The following is a 19,016-nucleotide window of genomic DNA, read 5'->3' as shown; positions in this document are numbered from 1 at the left end:
AGAATAGCTCAGTCATCAAAAGCATTTGTAAGAGGACACTGAGGGAAAGGGGGAACTGCTGCCACTGGGGGAAAAAAAATCTTTTTCTTCCTCTGTTTTATGATTTGAATGTCATATGTGTCAAATGTGTGTCTGGTTGAAAGTTTAGGTTACAGGGCCCACCTAAGGTATCACTGTTGGGTGTGGTCTTGGCGGTAGCAGCTGTAGTGTCACAGTGCACTGACTGTACCTTCGGTACATTTTCACATTACTGAAGCAAAGGCGAAGGTTAGACCATTACAGCAACAATTATTTTTAATTGGTTTTAATTTGCTCTTTAAAGAGGCCATATTAATCGTAATTTCATAATTATAAATTCATACATTCAAACTTTTGCTGTAAGGAAATAGAGAGGATAACGTTACTTGACATACTGTAGGGTTTATAGTCAGAGCATACCAGGCATGACCAGCGACTGTTATGTGCGAAGAAACACGATACAGCATAATAAACTCCATAATGTATCTTTAAATTTGTCATCACAAAGAAAAACAAAAAACAAACACACCATGAAACACTGGCATGATGCCATGTCATCCTGAGAGTATAAAAACTTCATCAGCAGGGAAATACTCAAATCACAGATTGCAGGTACAGAAATCAGTTTAAAAGCAACAGGAAATTACAATACATTAATGCCAACATGTGTTCAAGATAACTGTCACATATTGTTCAGAAGGGAGCATGGACAAGTCGATTTTTCAATGATTAAACAATTATGCTGCAGAATACATCAACTCAACACTCACCACCTGGTTGACTGCACAATGTGGACATTCCAAAGTATGTGGCCATGACGTTGAGTGTGCATATGTTTCACTCAGTATTGCACGCCATGAAAAAATGTGTTCACACAACCGGTGAACAAATTGTATCCCCAGCTGTGCAGTGCCGGTCCAAGCCGGGCAGAAATTGGGGAAGGGTTGCGTAAGGAAGGGCGTCCGCCGTCAAAGCTGTGCCATAACAACATGTGGACAATGATCCACTGTGGTGACCCTGAACTCATGGCCTAAGCCGAAAGGACTAAAAAGGCAAAAAAACAAAACAAAACACTAATGCTATTTCTTGCTATGCAATCATCACAGTTGGGACTTTGGGCATTCTGGGATATGTAGGAAAATGACACAAGTATACATGTAGGTCACAGAAAGTAAATAATCCAAACAGTAAAGTAGAAGTCTTCACTACAAAAAAACTGCACTGCAGTGAGACAATGCTTACAATCTTTTACATGAACCATTAAAGCTTATATCTCAATTGTGATTGCCAACAGTTGCTTTATCTTCCCTTTGGCTTTGCCTCAAGCTTTAAACTTGGCTTAAGTTCCCCTCAAGATTTCACAGCAAATAACTTCTCAAAAGGCCTCTGTGGTTATTACATTTTGCCAAACAGCTGTTTCATGGCCACTAGGGACGAGCCAGCGAAGAGATCCAGGAGAGGAACGGAGATGGAAAAAACACAGGAGAAAAGGAGAATACAGATGGAGGGAAATAAAGAGACTTGCTTGATTGTGACTTAGGCCAGAAGCGAGAGGAGGAGAGTGGGAGGAATAAACAATTAACATGAACAGTACTCTGGGGAATGTGGGTTTCCCTGGCAACAGCGGGCAAAGCCAAACAAACTGGCCCTTTCATAACAATTCAAGACAAACAGAAAGTCTCCCTTATTAGCATATAACCCCTGGAAAAACAGTCACATCCCTCTCTGAGATTAAATTATTTCTTTCTCAGATGAAATCATTAAACCTTTTCTATTCAATTCAAGTTTTGCTGTCCATATTTTAAATAATTTCCAAATGTGGACATATGTTTTTGTGCACAGAACAAAAAATTTTATTAAACAAAAACCTATAGCTTGGAATAGTGAGAAAATACCTACAGAGAGTCTGGTTAAAACCTCAGGCAAGATTTTTGGTTTGTGTAAAAATTTGAAAAACTAGTAGAGGCTGGTGGGACTGATCTTAGTCAACCGGGTGAGAGGAGGATAAAACACTAGCAGACACTCCTGCCCCAGATACTGCACCAAAGAAAGGGAGAGAGAAAAGTGTGTGTCATTTATAAATGTGTGTTGTAGGTTGGGTGGGGTTTTATTCAGAGCAGTGTTTGATGAGCCAGCAGGTCCACCCTGCATCCTGGCAAAGGGGCTGAGCTATAATGACTTACAGGAGACTTTGAGCAATAGTTCAAAGTTTAATTTGCTTTCTTGCAAAAAGTTACTGTAAAGTAAATATAAAGCTGAAAGCAATTGTTGGAAATAATGTGAAACAGCTAGCATAGATATCAGACTCAATACCTCTGAACCTCACAAATTCACAGAATTAGTTTAATCTGTACAAAATCCGACATGTAAACAACTTTTTACTTTAGGTTTTGTACTGGACTATTTGTTTACCAGACACAGTAACTTGAACTGAACTTGAAGTCTTGCTGTGGCAGCCTCACAGTGACAAAATACCTTTAGCAGGACCTTGCAACCATCCAGTGTTTAGTTTCTGGATGAAAGTTTTAAGCCTCTTTCCCATTGAGTGCGATCACGTGTGCTCTGTTGCATCTCTGGACAAAACCAGACTAGCTGTTTCCCTGTTTTTGGGCCTCCGTGCTAACTTAAGTTAGCCTGCTGCTTGTTCCAACTCCAAAGTCAAAAACAGAATGGTGAGACTTCTTTTGCATAAAAGCATCTGTCAATTGACTAATAATGTGAATATAAAATAAAATGAGTGTGATACTGATCTTCTTATTTAGTCACCACCAATAAATATACTTCTCAAAATTTAAAACTGCAGATTTTATTTGGCAGCTAAAACAACTCTGTTCTGCACATGCTTCACAAGAATGCAATGATGATTGTTGACACTACGTTTTTTCATTACAAAGTCCATCTATGAACATTTTGCTGCAGGACAGGGAGGCATGTGTGGAGGATGGCCAACTGTTCAGCCACGCATGAGCCACCGGTTACAACCCCCACCCCTCTTGTTCTTTTTTTTTTTACTTCCTTGCCTCTCTGGGCTCAGTTGGGCTTACTGTGAAATCATCACATACCATAATATTTACCAATAGCGTGTACATTTTTAGAATGGGTGGGTCAAGTGGAAATCAAACCTCCAGCATCAGCATGAGAACAAAACTCTGCCCACTGAAGTCATTCCTTGCAACAATCAGTCGCAGCAGCAGCGAGGCCACTTTTGAATGTAGTGTTAAAGTTTCATAAAAGAAACCAAGCTGCACTAAATGGGTGAGGTCTTTTTTTGTTGTGAAATAATCAGCTTTCTCCCAAGTCAGTGGTTAATTAGGAGTCATAAGAGTGATGATGCCAGTTAATCAACAGAGTCAAAGTATGTTCGGGAAAAACATTCTGTTACATGATTATTAAATGAATAGTTTGAAAGCGTTGGTAGGTGTGTTGATGTGTGACAGAGAAAGGTCAATGTGTGCAACATATCAATTTTTCTCTCTAACACACACACAACACAGACAGATACACACTCTTTGTTCTTTTTTTCAACCATCCTCTCTGCATTCATGTCCCACTGATGACAAAACAGCAAGTGGCTATAAACTCAGAACAGCCACTCACCGTTTGTTTAGTCAGTTATGGTTGTAAATAAAACAGCAAAGCTAAAATGACTTCATATTGATTTTCATTCTCATAATCCATTTTGCATCGTAAACTATGGTCACAAATGAAACACACTTTTACCATTAAGCCGAAGGTTGTATCGTGCCAGGTCAATTCTATAAACTATCAGAACCTAAGACCAATAAACAAAAATCCTATTTCAGGATCTGAAGTTAAAGCACTAAAAAGAACAACCTTTGAGTTGCCAGATTGTGAAGAATACCAAGAGAGGCCACGTATAGCAGCCAGAGGAGTTTTTTTCACAACTTGGCAATACAAAACTGGATCTACTTAACAGTATGTAACTGAGAAGTGGAAGATTAAATGTAAAGTTTATTACCAGATTTATTTGAGATTGAGATCAACGATAAATAAAACACAGCCTATTATAGTGATTTCTGTGAAAATTAGGCGCTCAAGCAACTTGTAAAATAATCAGTCGTGTAACGGAAAAGCAATAAAAATACGTTTCTTACTGTTTTTCATTTAGGGAAAAACATCAAAGCTAATCGATCATTGTTGCTTTATCATTGTTCAAGTAAACATACCTGGTTTCGGTGAACTTTTACAGACAATCACCTGAAATCATCAGTGGAGAAGTGGTAGACATCACAGTGAGGTCAAACATTTTTATTTCACAATTTAATCAAACTGCTAAAACACAGACTGATTAGATTTGATAGATTTCGTCATGAATCTATCGCGCTGAAGAAAATGGGTCGGTTACAAACACACAACTAACCAGCAGCAGTGATCATGTGACCACGTTGAGCTGGGAAACACACGCTCTGTAAACCCTCGTCTGAAGATGTGACACTGTGAACAGACAGGAGACCTCCTCCTCGCCCCGCAGCGCACAATGATCCAGCTCCTCCGCTCTCTGCCCGGCTGCCTGTTTTGCTCAACTCCAACCTGTCAAGGATTAAACAAAGTCGTCAGTTCCTGAGTGACGGGCCGAGAAGACAACTGGTCCTTTTGTTCACCACTTACACCTCCCATCGCAGGCTGTGCTTGTTCTGATTTGAGGGGTTTTCACTCAGTGTTCGGTCACCAGCTCACCTGCACACGTCCAACCATGCGCTCCCGGGCTGCTCTCCCACGGTAAGTCAGCTCAAATTCCGGCAACGGAACCTTTTACAATTACAGGAGTTACTAAACTGTGCACAACTTATATAGGACGAAAAATCGGTCAATATAACTAACACAGTTAGGTTTTATAATACAGAAAATTATTTGATTAAGGCTACATGAAAAAAATATGGCATTTTGGCTTTTTACTGTATGTGCATGAATACCATGATACATGTACATGTATGATACATTGTAATAGATAATGTTGCAGTTCCTTATACCAGGAGAGAAATAGTAACATCAAGTGTGTTTTAGATACACAAATATGGTTTGTATTACCTCTCACCCAGTTACAAAAAATAACATCTATATTCAGTCCAATAAACTGCTATTCATTTTCTCTTGCAGGCTTAAGGCCAACATTTTTGGAATTTTCCATCAGAGCCTAGCAAGGCCTGATCTTTGTCCTGTCTTAAAGAGTTGCAGCATTAAAAGCAGTGGAAGTTTACAGCTGCCAAATTCCGGCGCAGATAAAAATTCTTCACATTTAAATACATTCCCTAAGCTCCCATGGTTGTAGTCAGAATATGTGACGTTAATTTTAGGAATGAGGATGTATTACATGAAGACTGGAAGATGGGTAGACACATCCGGTCACTTTTTTTGGACCCATTTTGGGTCCGGAGGTTTTCACCAGAGGTTTTGACTCTCACCCCTTCTTTTCAGTATAGTAGTTCACCTAATCTCTCCTTCCACCAATCCACAGGTGTCCCTTCTTTCTGTTTCTCCTCTTCCTTCCCTTTGTTTTCTCCTCATCCTCCTCTGCCCACCCACAGTGGATTCTCCAGCGGGTCCCTGTGGTCCTCGCACAGCACACAGAGGATCGCCCTGCCCCTCTCTTTGTCTCTCCGGTGCGTCTGGACGTCACTTCCCCCTGTGATCCAGAATGCCACAAACGAGCCCCTCTGCCAAGCTACTGGGACCTGCGGCGTATTCTGGCCTACGAGACTCTCCACTCTAATGGTCGATTAACCGAGACTGCCATTGGGATCTACGGCTACAACCCTAGTTCTAACACCAGTCCAGCCTACTCTTCAGGGTCGCCTGGGGAGGCTGGTGTGTCACGTGTTAGGCGAAAGCGACAGATCTTTGGCCACGATGGACGTTTTAGCATTGCTGGACAGAACTACCTGCTTAATTATCCTTTCTCAGTGGCGGTCAAACTGTCCACTGGGTGTTCTGGTACACTAGTGGGGGATCGTCATGTTCTCACAGCTGCTCACTGTGTTCATGATGGTAAAAACTATGTAAAAGGAGCCCAGAAGCTCAGGGTTGGCTTTTTAAAACCCAAACATCGAGACATACAAGGTTTATTCTTTCACCTCCCCTCCAACTTCACCAAACATGTTGAAGGTGGCCCTGCTCATTATACCCCACCAATGAATGACAAAATGAAGTTCCAGTGGATAAGAGCCAAGCGCACCCATGTTCCCAAAGGTTGGATTAAAGGGAATGCCAATGATATTGGGATGGACTATGACTATGCTTTGCTTGAACTAAAGAAACCTCACAAACGCAGACACATGAAGCTAGGAGTCAGCCCCCCAGCTCAGAGGCTGCCTGGTCGACGGGTTCACTTCTCGGGATTTGACAATGATCGTCCAGGCCAGTTGGTGTATCGCTTCTGTCGAGCCGGCGAGGAGACATCAGACCTGCTGTACCAACACTGTGATGCTCAACCTGGTGCTAGTGGCTCAGGAGTCTATGCTCGGATGTGGGATGGCCGTCGCCGGCGTTGGGAGCGGAAGGTGATAGGTGTGTTTTCTGGGCATCAGTGGGTGGAACGACAAGGGGCATCTCAGGAATTCAATGTAGCTGTGAGAATAACGCCACTAAAATATGCTCAGATCTGCTACTGGATAAAAGGAAACTTTCTGGATTGCCGTGAAGGGTGAGAGAAGGCAGAGAGGGAGAAAGGCACAGTGGTGTAGCAAGACAACTACAGGCCCGCAATTTCCTGGGGACTCAGGAACCCACACTCTTGATCTCACTACATGTAGCACTGACTTAACTTTATATTAAGTATAAATGTTGTTTGTTGCCACTATTCTCACATGCTATAAAGCATATGAAATATAAACTCAGACCCGACAGACATAAATCCAATGATGCTAAATTATGTAAATAAGGCACATTTAAATTTAAAATAATGCCTTGTTTTGTATCTTTTATAAAAAGGTTAACTATGGTTGTGTAGGGCATGTGCAGGCTTATCTGCAACATGGACAAATGTAAAATGTTTTGGAATAAGCAGAAGGGAGTAGGACTGGGAAAACCGTTTCACTATGCATTATTGCATTTCTCTTGAGCTAATACTAAAGATTGCACTGTTTAAACTTTTTTCTACTGGTAATTAAGTGTTTTGTAGTTTTGGATGAATGTAAGAATGTAAGGTAAGCCAGCTACCAAAGGTGCCTACTGTTCTCTCCGAACTATAATGTATCTCCTGTCAGACACAGTAGTTAGTACTGGCATAGTGTACTCTTTCATCTAAATATTTAACTTGTCACACAGATTGACGTCAAACAACTGCAAATGACTCTTGTCAGGGTGGAGATTACTTGTCATATAAAGCACTGAATGTTGTTCTTCAATGCTCAGCTCCCCCATGTGGCAAACATAAAACATTGCAAGTGTCTCCAACGTCCTCACATTTGTGACATTGCGTTGTTTTTGTGGACTGTGGCACATTTATTGAAATATATGCTTTTAAAAAAAAAAGCTACCGTCTCATATAATTCTCCTCTGTCTGCCCACACAGAATATGTTATGTAAAGAAATACTGACAAACTGTTTAAAGACAAAACATTGGTTTTATTTCCAAACAAACAGCGTTCTCAAAAAAAAGGGGAAACTGAACACTGTAAAAGGCTGAAATGTGAGGACCATCTCCTGTGCCCTCTGGAGCTCTGAAACATTCATTGACAGGTTCAGCCAGGATTCTGCAAGTGCATCCTGGGGCTATGGCACATAGAAAACGAAGTGTATGACTCAATTTAACTTTTATAGTCACCAGGACAAAGATGAAAACGGTCTGCGTCAATTTTACTTCCCATCTACAAACTTTATGTGGCTAGAGGACTGTGAAATTGATGAATTGAAAAGCTTTCCTCAATCATCTGCTTCAGTTGTTGTTTTATGAGTTTCACCAAAGGAAAAAAAGTCTGTTACAGTAAATAACCAAGCAATAAAATGATTGACATAGAAGCAAGATTTAAAGTAACCTTAAACTGTCTCCTGAGGTAAAGGGAAGGTTAAAGATGACATAACACTACATAATAAAACTGACATTTCATTGATGGCCATCCCTACCAATAACAAAAAAACGAAAAATGCCAATTCAAGTCAAAAGCACCATTGGCTACATTCAAGTGGAAAATGAAGGCGAGCAGAACATAAGCACCAAAAAGCTGATCTATTGGTTGAGTTTGTCACCAAAGGAGAGTTTTGGCCACAACAGTGACATCTGAGTTTAATCACAGAAATGCCTCCGACTTCTTTAATCTAGATGTACACACTGGTTCATATCACAAGTTGTTTCTTTCACCTGATTTGCACTCAACTTGAAACTGGACTGAAGCAAAGGGAAATTCACAACAGCACAGGGTATATTCTCAGATTTTCTTCTTGGTCTTTAACCCTGATAGAAAAAAAAGACATTTATGCTCAAATTGCATTGATTTGTCTGAATAACAGACAGTTAAGTAGTCCAAACACAAGTCCTTACTACTGCTTGTAAGTTTTGCACAGCCTGCTGATTAGAGCCGATTATGCAGAAGAGAAACCCACTCAAGAGTAAAAGGATGCTCACAAAGTGTGACTGAACAGAAAGAAAACCACATGCAAGGTAATCTGTTCATAACACCGCTGTGGTAACTGAGAATACACGAACTGGTAATGAGGTGACACCTGTACAAATCTTTCCCATCAAGCTGTCTTCACCTGTTAAGGTTTCATTAATCACCCATCCAGACATCCTCTGCTGTCAAATCCATTTACATGTGTGATGACAGTGATATATTTGCAGTGGAAAAAGCTTAGATCTTTGGACGTACCTTTGAAATATATTATTACCCCCCACACACTTTCTGTTATCTGCATCCAATTCATAAAAAGGTGAACCTGATGAGATACGTAGCTCACACTTATTCTGAATTCAAAATTCAGACACCAACACTGAATAAAATAAAAGTGACCAGATGACCTTTAAGAACAAATATAAGTTATACACTATATAGCAAGAGGAGTTCAGGATGTCAAACTGTGATGAGTTATTAAGATGAAATAATCTTTACCTTTAATAACCTTTGTCACACAGCAGCATCCCTTCAAACTTTACACTTTGGTAACCACAACCAGTGCATGCAGGGCTGTATGATGAGATAAAAGCACCCAGATTCAAACTGTGTTTAACATTTTTGGGTGTTCTTTGAGTGTAGGAACACCAATAGTATCCCAGTCCCTTCTGACTTGTTGACAGCCTTGTGTAACATTGTAAATGAGTGTTTCATAACTGTTCCTGAAGACATACAGTGCTGTGAAACAAGGAGATGATGACAGTAAAAGCACAGTAAGGTAAATGAGGAAGAATATGATATTCTTTGCAGAGGCAGTGGATAGGAGTCCCCAAACTGTTCTCCTGTGTTTCATTTGACTTTTGTGGTAAAATTCCACATCGAGACCTCTATTTTTGCGAATAGTTGAGACATTTTGGGAAAGTCACTTACTGCCATTTAGAGTTAGATGAGAGAATCAAAACATCAGTCACTTCTGTACAGTAAATTGAAGCTACAAGCAGCAGCCAATTTAGTGTAGCATAAATGCTGATACAGACAACAGCTAGCCTGTCTCTCCCACAAAATCTGCCCAGCAATACCTCTAAAATGTATTATTTAATAAATTAATCTCATTTGTTTAATCATACAGAAAACTGTAAAAACATGTTTTGTGCTGTGACACAAACGTGGCTTTGATTTTTGTTCCATTTAAACAAAGTAGCGCAATAATTGCTGGCATGGATCCTCTGATTTAACTCTATGACTGAAAGTAATTAGGAGCATTTCACAAAATGCTGAACCTTTACTCCAAGCACAGTGACAAAAACCTTTAATAACTGCTCCAACAATGCTGAAAAACCAAATCATTCTGCTACCCCAAACTGAAATAAGATCTATATTTTAATATTTTGTATTTTTAAGGCTTACACGAACCACGTCAGGTTTCAGGATCTTAGGGATGATCCCTTCCACTGCTCTGAATATTTCATCTGGTTCAACTGATTGCCGAGGCAAAGTCTGCTCTTGACTGGCCACCTGCACTTAAAATATCTTTGGTGAAAGTCACCTCCTGGCATTCCCTGACTTCCTTGTCGTCTAGCAACAACATAACACAACATGCTATTGTGGTCAGTGTGGTAATGCCCGGCGTAACTTGTAGAAGTATACAAAATAAAAATATTCTTTTAAATATGTATTATAAACATTGCATTAAAAATAGAACCGTATCAAAACAATTATGAGTTCACAGTCTGTCCCTTAACACCAAACAACTCTCTGGTCTTCCACTTTAGCAGACCTTCACCCATCTCCGCTCCACATCCAGTTGGAAGGTGAAATCTCGCAGTGAAGGGCCTTTATTGTGATTTAAGTCCTAAACTGTTGGAGGACAGTGGGAAGGCGTAGGCCTTGCCCAACACAATGCGGTCTCTGAGCAGTTTAAAAAGGACATAGTAGTTGCAGAAGAGAATGAGGCCCAAGGACAAAGTGTGATTCCAGCGTTCAGAGCGCAGCAGAGAGTATAACTGGTACAAAACCACACTCGACTCAATCCAGATCAGCAGGTTCAGGATCCGCAACGGCTTGTGGAACAGGAACTAGAATACCAAGAAACAGGAGGGGAAAATTAATTTGAGTTTTTTTTAAATGCAGATAGACATAAAAAAGAAAATTTCTACTTGTCAGGGGTTAATGGAAGTACTAACCCTGGCATCACCACCTTAATGCTAAACGAGTGCATCATGTGATTACGTTGTGTCTTGCTTCACTATACTCCCCCCAGTGACTGTGTTTACATTTTCTGCTTTAATAGGCCGCAGTGAATCGACACTGCAGCTGAATAGTGTCGTTAAAATTCCAGTCATTCTCATCTAAGTGAATAATTTTTAGATTAAATCCACTGTGACCATGACAGAAAGTACTGAATATACTCAGATACTCACATAAAACCTTGCATGGGAAACATCAGAGGGCAGAGCAACATTATAGGTTCCCACTGCCTTATACAAACATCGACTGTGTCGTACCAACACCCCCTGAGGCCAAATAGTGCTTTCTGACCACCTGCAGGAATATCAACAAACCACTGTTAAGTCATTTATAAACCGCTGCAAGTAAACTAATGTGTTCATAAAATGCCACTCACACATGCTGAGGTGCGTTGCTGTATGAACCGTGCTCCAGTTTCTGCCAGCGGCCCAGGTGAGCTGCAGAGCGATGAAGTAGGTCACAGTAGCTTGGTGGGAGCAGCTGACTCATCAGCATCACAAATGCATTGATCCACACCATGATCAGATGCTCACATGACCAGCGCATGTCATAGTACTGAGTGCTCTATGAAAATAAATTATTAGAGCCCAATAAACTCAATTAAAGTTTAGCAGGAAGACAGGAAAGACTAAACAACTTGAAAGGTACTGAAGAGATGGTGGAACATGAAAACTTTTCGGAAAATTAAGATTTAAAAGTAAACCAAAAATTATAGATGAAACCCACAAGTGACAGACACCTACCTTGACAAAGCAGAGCGGTAAGAAGGCCACGTAGTAAGCACTGAACAACGAATTGAACAGTACTTCTTTTATTCGACGGTTGAAATCACTCTTTAGCTCTTCCACCTCAGCTCGGATAAGTTCTGGTGTGTGAGAGTGTGTGTGTGGCGGGCAGGTGTGAGTGGGCATGTGTGGGGGGCTGGAAAACTGCTCTCTGAGGTTCTCTCGTAATAGGAAAAGAAAGTCACGTGGTCGAAAGAACGGGGCCTCCGTTAGGTCGGTCTGCTGGTGGTCTGATGGGTAATTACATTCACCCGATGCCGTTTGGCTTTTGCCCCCCTCCTGATGAAAACAGCAGAGTGGGACATACACACCGAATCTGGCATAGAGAGAGGACAGTGAGTGAACAAGGACAAATAAACTGAGCAGCCAGTTTTCGTTCCCCATGGTGGCAACATTAAGGGTGGGTGGTCCACAGCTTCCACTTATATTTTAGCTAGATAAATCATTTGTTTTTAAAATCTCATTAATTCCAGAAAACATTCACATTAAAATATAATTGTTACTCACTCCTTTCAGATATCTATGCCACAGATACTACATCTAAAAACACTTTACAAATCATGTTTGGTAACTGCACTTTAATTGAAGCCTAAACTGAATCAGGTGTTACCATGCCAGAACATTTTTAACAAGTGGCAAATTAGAGGTCATTTCACCACCAGCTAAGCTCCATCCTAAGAGTATATACGCTTTCAGGTGAGGTTATCCATTTGGAACATATATTAAGACTTTTGCTTCCCATTAATACATTTTAGGGTTGATAACAACTTGTAAAAGCCTACACTAATCTTGAAACAACAGGATTAGAAAAACATCAAAGACTCACGGGTAGCCCAGGAAGAGGAGGTTGAGCACAGAATGGTTCTTGCAGAGGTTGACCAGTGTCCAGCAGAGCACCCAGCCACACAGGGTAAGAAGGCAGAGTCGAGCTGTGATCAGAACCACATAGCGGAGCAGTGATCCACCGCTGCTCTGAGACACCTGTACATGACAGACAAAGTAACTCAGATATCAGAGAGACTCCAGAGCCAACACCATTATCATGAGGCAGGGGTTATAGGAAATAAAATGCGTGTTTACCTCTGAAACTATAGTCCAAACAAGCCTTCTAGCCAACATGACTGTGATGAAGATAACCAGGTGGTAGTCCATCAAGTGAAAGTTCTGTAGGAGCAATGCAGAGAAGAGAAAAACACCATCACTGGGTTTCCATTACGACATTTTAAAGTTGAATTTCCTGCCACTTAAAGATATGGGTCATTGCAGTTTATTGTAGGGTCTAACCACAGCATGTCATGTTTCTAGTGAAACAAAGTAGGAAAATTAAATTTAAAAAATAAACCTAAAACTGCTGTTTAAGTAGCAGTAACAAAAGCAAAGAAAAAATAAGTGTTTATCATGCAGATGGATTTCTTTTAAACCATTATGTTGTTACACCATGTTTAAGTTTTTAAATATAAGTAAATAGAAATTTAATAACAAAAACCAAAAGGAATTTATAAGTTCTGGTTTTGGTTATCATTGGGAATGGGCAGAGCTGAGGGTGTGTGATAAGTTTGTGTTCTTACAAGCGAGGTAGAGGTAGCAGGGTGGCTGTATGGGTACCACCACACCGTCCTGTAGATGTTGATATACTGGACAAACAAGGCCACCAGTAAATAAAGAAAGAGCAGGAATTCAAACAGCAAGCTACTGTCCAATGGCAGCTCAGGAATCCTCGAATGTCGGACTGGCTCTGGTGTTATGTAGGCTGAGAGAGGTGGTGCAGACAGACCCATGGAGTTACTGCTTCTGAAAGAAGATACAAACCCTTACCTTTAGCCAAACACTCGCAAACAGACGATATAGGTTTTATTTTTTGGTCACACTGTAGGTTGTTTGGAATAACAAAAACAGAAACAGTAAATTTCAATAAAATTAAAATCTTCTCCAAATTATGTAAGAATGTTTAGAACAGTTTAAATGAACTGCTATGACCAAACGGTCAGTTACATATTTACAGTGAGAATAGTGTGCCATTGGAATATTTGGCTCTGGTAAATTGCCTGAAGTCACTTTCATGTTATGTTTCATTAGTCTATAAAATTTGAAAAAAAAAAATACCCTTCCCATAGGAGAATATAGAACAAGCAAACTGTTGGCATTTTTGCTTATGAAATATCTGAAACATATCTTAATAGAAACCATTTTCTATTAAGTGCCATTTTTGGGGGTCAAACTGCTGGTTCGTTATAAACATTTCCCTGCACATTGTCCGTAAATATTTTCACCCAGGACATGACTACAATGTAAGAAATTTGCAGGATTCATCCCATCTAAAAATCACACTTTGACTGTGTGTGTGTGTGTGTGTGTGTGTGTGTGTGTGTGTGTGTGTGTGTATACATGCCTGTTCCTGAGGCCTGTGCCATTGCCAAGGTTGCCTCCAACCAAAGTCTGCAGGGATGGCAGAGCAGAGCGACTTAGCTGCTGTCTGCTGGGACCCCTGCGACCCGGCATGGTCGGCAGTTACCGAGGCAACCACGGACGCCAGCCACCAACCAACAGCTGCCAGGCTTCCTCCGATTCTCCTCAATGAGACACCATGTACAGACAGGCCACTGTTGAGAACACCAACAAACAATACTAAGTTACTAAAGAAAATTTAAAGCATATTTTACATTTTATGAAAAAACATTAAAAAAAAAAGTGGATCCAACAATCCTTGGAATTCTAAACATTTGTAGTACTACAGCACAGCAACATGTAGTCAAATAATTATTAAGAATCTTCATGAACTGATTTTTTAATGTTTTAAAAAGCAAAAAACAAAAACTAAACCACTTATCAACTTCCTCACACCTACTTTAGGTAAATGACATTCGCCATGACAGAAGAAATGTTAGCTCTATGTTTCAGTCATCTCCCACCTGCCGGGGTTTCCCCCCAGGGAAATGATTTAGCAGAGGAGGTCAGCCCCCCATATCTTACCTTCCCATCACATTCTTTAGTGGATACATTAAATATATAGGACATATAGCCGGAGTTAGTACAGAGTTAGTAATTTCCTGGTTTTCTGCAAAAAAAAAAAATGGTTATGAAATGTGATCACAAACACAAATTTTTTTTACCTGATAAATTTACAATCATGACTTTTCATGTCTTTATTGAACACACTTATTAAGAATGTAAAATGATTGGGGGAGAGTAATAGCAACAGTAGGCCAATGACCCTATACTACAAAGTAGAAGAAATATGACTGTTGATATTTGTAACTTTGGTGAAGATCAGATTACACATTTCATGACCAATTTATGAGGAAAACCCAGAAATTGGAAACACTGCAACTACTTTTTCTTGCAACTAGCAGTTGGAAAAATAAAAATAAATAAATCATTGAATTTAGAGCGTGCGTTGAATGAAATAGCCTCTGCTCTTTGTTAAGGAATGTTTTTTTTTAATTATTATTACGATTATGATTATTATTATTATTACATTATACAGAGAAGTGTTACACCAATACTATTCATATGTGAAAAACATTCGACACACCTCTCAGTAATGCACTACAGCTCCACAAAAATACTACATCATCTAAAATTATTATTTATCTATATCAACAGATCAGTGAAAAAGCTGAAATAAAAACTGAAAACGAAACTAAAAACTAAACAAAAGGGTAAGCAGTTAGTGACTTAGGTGAATTAGACTGAATTAGCTTTAGTATTGCATATCATATAATATTTAACTGGCAACTGAGCAGACACAAATACTGAGAGTAATAACCTATCCCCTGGAGGGTTCACTTCATAGAATCAGTTCTGCTACCAGATCATAAAACCACCACCTTTGGGGAGGCAATGCTTCTGGATTCTGTCAAACCAGCCCGAGTATCTGACTTGTTTAAATGCACCCTGCCTGCTTAACCTCATGTTAGGAAAGAATCTTTTGGAGGTGCTTGCAGATGCAACAACAAATTAGACGTGTATGTCAACAAGAAAGAACTAGTGTGTCTTCACTCATTCTTTGAATAGCAAACATAATTTTGAGCCATTCCCATCTGTGCCAGAGCAGTGAGACAATTTTATTAATGAAAAAAAAAATAAATAAAAAAAAAAAGAGTATTTCTGCTATGTATTGGGACTAAATATAGTTTCAAATAATAAACACAACTGACAATCTTAGGATGACAACTTAACCTTTTGTCAATTCCTTTTTTGAAAGTATAAAGTGTCAATACTTTATAATGGCCCTATTTTCACAGCACTTTAACTTGTCATAGCAGGCAAAGCACAAGTGTAACTAATAAGATTAACAACAACTCTTCTCCATTTTAGGTATGCCACAGAGCCAGCAAAAACAATACTGTGACACACCTAAATGGAACACAGGCATTAATTATGTTGTTACTGTTTAGACTTGGGCTTCTCTTGGTACAATAAAAATCAAACATTTGTTGTAGCAAAGGCCTAGATAAATTAAAACTAACAAACAAAAAAAAATAAACCATAAAAACATTTATTTATTAGTTATTATTAAAACTATGTGCTGTTGCGTCCCTATGTCTATATGCGTCATATTGCAAAGGAAAAATGCAGCATGTGAGACTGTTCTCCCATTGCATGTTTTAAACATTGCAAAGTATAACACCAGGAGCATCTGAGTAACAATAACAAAAAGTGACCTATCAATAACAACTGACCTACCCTCTTAATGGTCCTTAAACACATCGAAAAAAGTAAAAAATAAATTCCGTATCACTGAAGTAACATGAATACCTTTTATTTCAGTGTCTTCACCTACAGCAGCCGCCATTACCCCAACTTGTTGACTAACAAAACATATGAGCAGGTGTCTCCAAAGAAACAGTGACAGATGATATTACTGATTGTACTAAAATTTTAATTTTAATTAATTTAATACACTATATTGCCTAACCCTACGTTTGCCTTAAATTTGTGTGTTTTGTTCAAACAACAACGCAAAACCCAAACACATTCAATCCACGATGATATAAGAAATAGATTGCCAATCTTCACATTTCAGAAGCTGTTAACCATTGGGAGTTTTCTTACAAGATTTTAGCAGTGTAGAGTGTAGTTGACAGAATTTAAGATTAATTAATTAATATACGTAGTCAGAATAAAATTTAGTTTGATGATTTGGGCTTAAGAAACACAGAATGGGAAATTTTTGGGAATGGGAAAAACTTCTGATTTTATTCACGGAATACTTGGCAAGCAATATAACCTTTAAAATGCTTTAGTAACACCTTAAAAGTGTTAAGCCAGAAATGTATCTAATATATATATATATATATATATATATATATATATATATATATATATATATATATATATATATATAAAATTAAAACCTCAATATGCAAAATGTTGTACTTTGCTATCTGGTTCCTGATGCCAATGCTGAGAGTTATTCGGTTTTAAAACTACTACTTACTCACATTAAATCACTGTATTAAAAACTGTGAATTGCGTCTAGAGAGGGAGAGAGAGAGAGAGCTTACTATAATGAAAATTACCTGTATTCCTACTACAAGGAAAACGAACAGTATCTGCAGTCATTGATGAATTAATCCGTTCCACTTTATTAGCCCGTGAAAGACTAAAACGAAACACAGACCAGAGCAAGATAAGATCCAAACTCTGTGTGTCTATCATCATTTCCTTCATGCTGATATTACTTATCTAACATGACAGTATTTCAAAATTTACAAAATGTGGTCAGTATGCGGTCTGCTGAAATGTTAAACTAAATTAAGCTGAATGTCCTCAGGAAACAGTCGTTAAGGCAGACACACACGGGATTCAAACTACAGCAAAACGTGAAACAGGAACTGGAGACGCGAAATGCTGCGGAGGGATCGCTGCATGGTGCTTTTTCTAAATTGGTGAAAGTACAACACGTTTTAACTTCTTACGTCGACACAAACATTTTCGTTTTAGCTGTTTAAAACGCGACTATAGAGACAGAACCGTGTCTGAAAACGAAGGACGCAGGGTTCAAATTAGATTTTTATTTGACTGTACAGACTTTGGGATGTGTGTTGTTTTTTTGCAGAGAATTAGTAAGTAAGACAAGCACCAAAGCTGGCTGTCTGAGTCATGACATCAGGTACCGCTGTCATGTTGTACACGGCGGAAACTTGGAAACACACTTCAGCACAGACATTAAAAACAAATGGGCCCAAGCTTGTATCTACATGGCAGTTTTCAAAATAAAACTTACAGAGTTTAGAAAACCTAATAAGACCGTAGTTACTCACAGAACAACGATAAACGAAGGGGTGAGCTGGTCGAGGATGCATTAGTCAGTTGTGAGACAAATCAACACAGCAACGAGCATTTCTCTGTCTCACAGCTTCGATATGTCCAACTGCACTGATGTGGCGACGAGCTAGGAGGACACCGGCAACGCTGGAGGGTCGCTTCCCCCCAGACTGAAAGCATAAAACGGGTTTAAAAGTTAGCCCCGGGCTGGAGGAGCAACAGTGTAAATGCGTTGCACAGAGACCGACGTGGCAAAAGCGCACCGCCTCTCTATACGTCATCAATACGCGACAGGAAAGGACTGCACAGTCGCAGTTTGACAAACAAGCGACTATTTTGGGGTCAGTAGCGCTCCTCTCTGCTTTTATGATTTACATTGTTAATTAAGTTTGGGTTTGGGTTTAGTGGTCATCAGTAACACCAAATACATAAGTCTGTTTTTTTTTGTAACTTGTTGCCCAGGGAAATGCATTTCTTAGTAGAGAACGTTTGTACTTGAGCAAAGAATTCCTCATACTTGTGGTTAATACATTTTGTTTTAGTTAGTACTTGTACTTTTGCTTTAAGTATTTGATTCGAAGCAAGCAGTTGCCCTGGCACTAGTAGCCCAGGGCCTCCAAAGCCACAGGTTCACTGTATATTAACTGGTTAAATTTAAGCCACTAAAGTGCAATATCAGCAATAGGACCTTAATTACCAAATTGTGTGGCTCTGTGCCTGTACATTAAACTGCCAGAGGTGGCAGCCACAAAAAATAGAACTTCGTATTTTTTACTCAAGTTGAATTACCGGCACCAAGGTGGCCCTTGGTTGCTGGACGGGGCCCCATTTGGTCGGGTGGGATTTTACAAGTACCTGATCAAAATAATTTAGTACAGACGTATAAAAGCACAAGTATTTCCCAAAATGACTGAGCATGACTGAATTACTGATAATGTCAGGCTTAAAACTTGAAGCTAATTTTAACCCCTTTATGTACAGTGCTACCAAATGGTTTCGATGGGTGGGTTCGATCCCACATGACAAGGTGGTTTTTAAGGTTTTTTAGCAGAGTTATCAAAACTTGCATGTGCAAAGTACTAGATAGATAGATAGACATATGAATAATAAACTTAAACAACTGTTATAC

The 19,016-nt window shown here is 39.4% G+C and overlaps 3 protein-coding genes across 5 annotated transcripts in view; 1 reads left to right on the top strand and 2 right to left on the bottom strand.

The window, feature by feature from the left end:
• Nucleotides 1-4,225, bottom strand: part of LOC137108452 (interleukin-1 receptor type 1-like) — a 41,548-nt gene extending 37,323 nt beyond the window's left edge. Inside the window, exon 1 of the mRNA XM_067493050.1 lies at nucleotides 4,206-4,225. The gene's annotated coding sequence lies outside the window, so the exon portion shown is untranslated. The remainder of the gene's footprint in view (nucleotides 1-4,205) is intronic.
• Nucleotides 4,226-4,424: 199 nt separating this feature from the next.
• Nucleotides 4,425-6,868, top strand: LOC137121851 (serine protease 23-like). Its single transcript, XM_067496056.1, has 2 exons — nucleotides 4,425-4,758; nucleotides 5,495-6,868. Exons 1-2 carry the CDS (start codon nucleotides 4,733-4,735, stop codon nucleotides 6,681-6,683), a joined length of 1,215 nt encoding a protein of 404 aa, XP_067352157.1. The 5' UTR covers nucleotides 4,425-4,732; the 3' UTR covers nucleotides 6,684-6,868.
• Nucleotides 6,869-7,581: 713 nt separating this feature from the next.
• tmem39a (transmembrane protein 39A) lies at nucleotides 7,582-18,157 on the bottom strand. Of its 3 annotated transcripts, XM_067496054.1 has the most exons (10): nucleotides 17,884-18,157; nucleotides 17,140-17,222; nucleotides 14,007-14,217; nucleotides 13,186-13,408; nucleotides 12,698-12,781; nucleotides 12,444-12,598; nucleotides 11,576-11,933; nucleotides 11,209-11,396; nucleotides 11,006-11,126; nucleotides 7,582-10,660 (listed from the first exon to the last, which is right to left on the bottom strand). In XM_067496054.1, exons 3-10 carry the CDS (start codon nucleotides 14,114-14,116, stop codon nucleotides 10,421-10,423), a joined length of 1,479 nt encoding a protein of 492 aa, XP_067352155.1. In that variant the 5' UTR covers nucleotides 14,117-14,217; nucleotides 17,140-17,222; nucleotides 17,884-18,157; the 3' UTR covers nucleotides 7,582-10,420. The 3 variants fall into 3 exon arrangements, with proteins under 3 accessions (XP_067352155.1, XP_067352154.1, XP_067352156.1); XM_067496053.1 differs by lacking the exon at nucleotides 17,140-17,222; XM_067496055.1 differs by lacking the exon at nucleotides 17,140-17,222 and having other exon boundaries at nucleotides 13,186-13,405.
• Nucleotides 18,158-19,016: the final 859 nt, after the last annotated feature.

The sequence above is a fragment of the Channa argus genome, chromosome 2 (genome assembly GCF_033026475.1).
Source record: "Channa argus isolate prfri chromosome 2, Channa argus male v1.0, whole genome shotgun sequence".
Taxonomy (NCBI): Eukaryota; Metazoa; Chordata; class Actinopteri; order Anabantiformes; family Channidae; genus Channa; species Channa argus.
The sequence above is the reverse complement of the archived record's forward strand: the minus strand, read 5'-3'. Positions and strand labels throughout refer to the sequence as shown.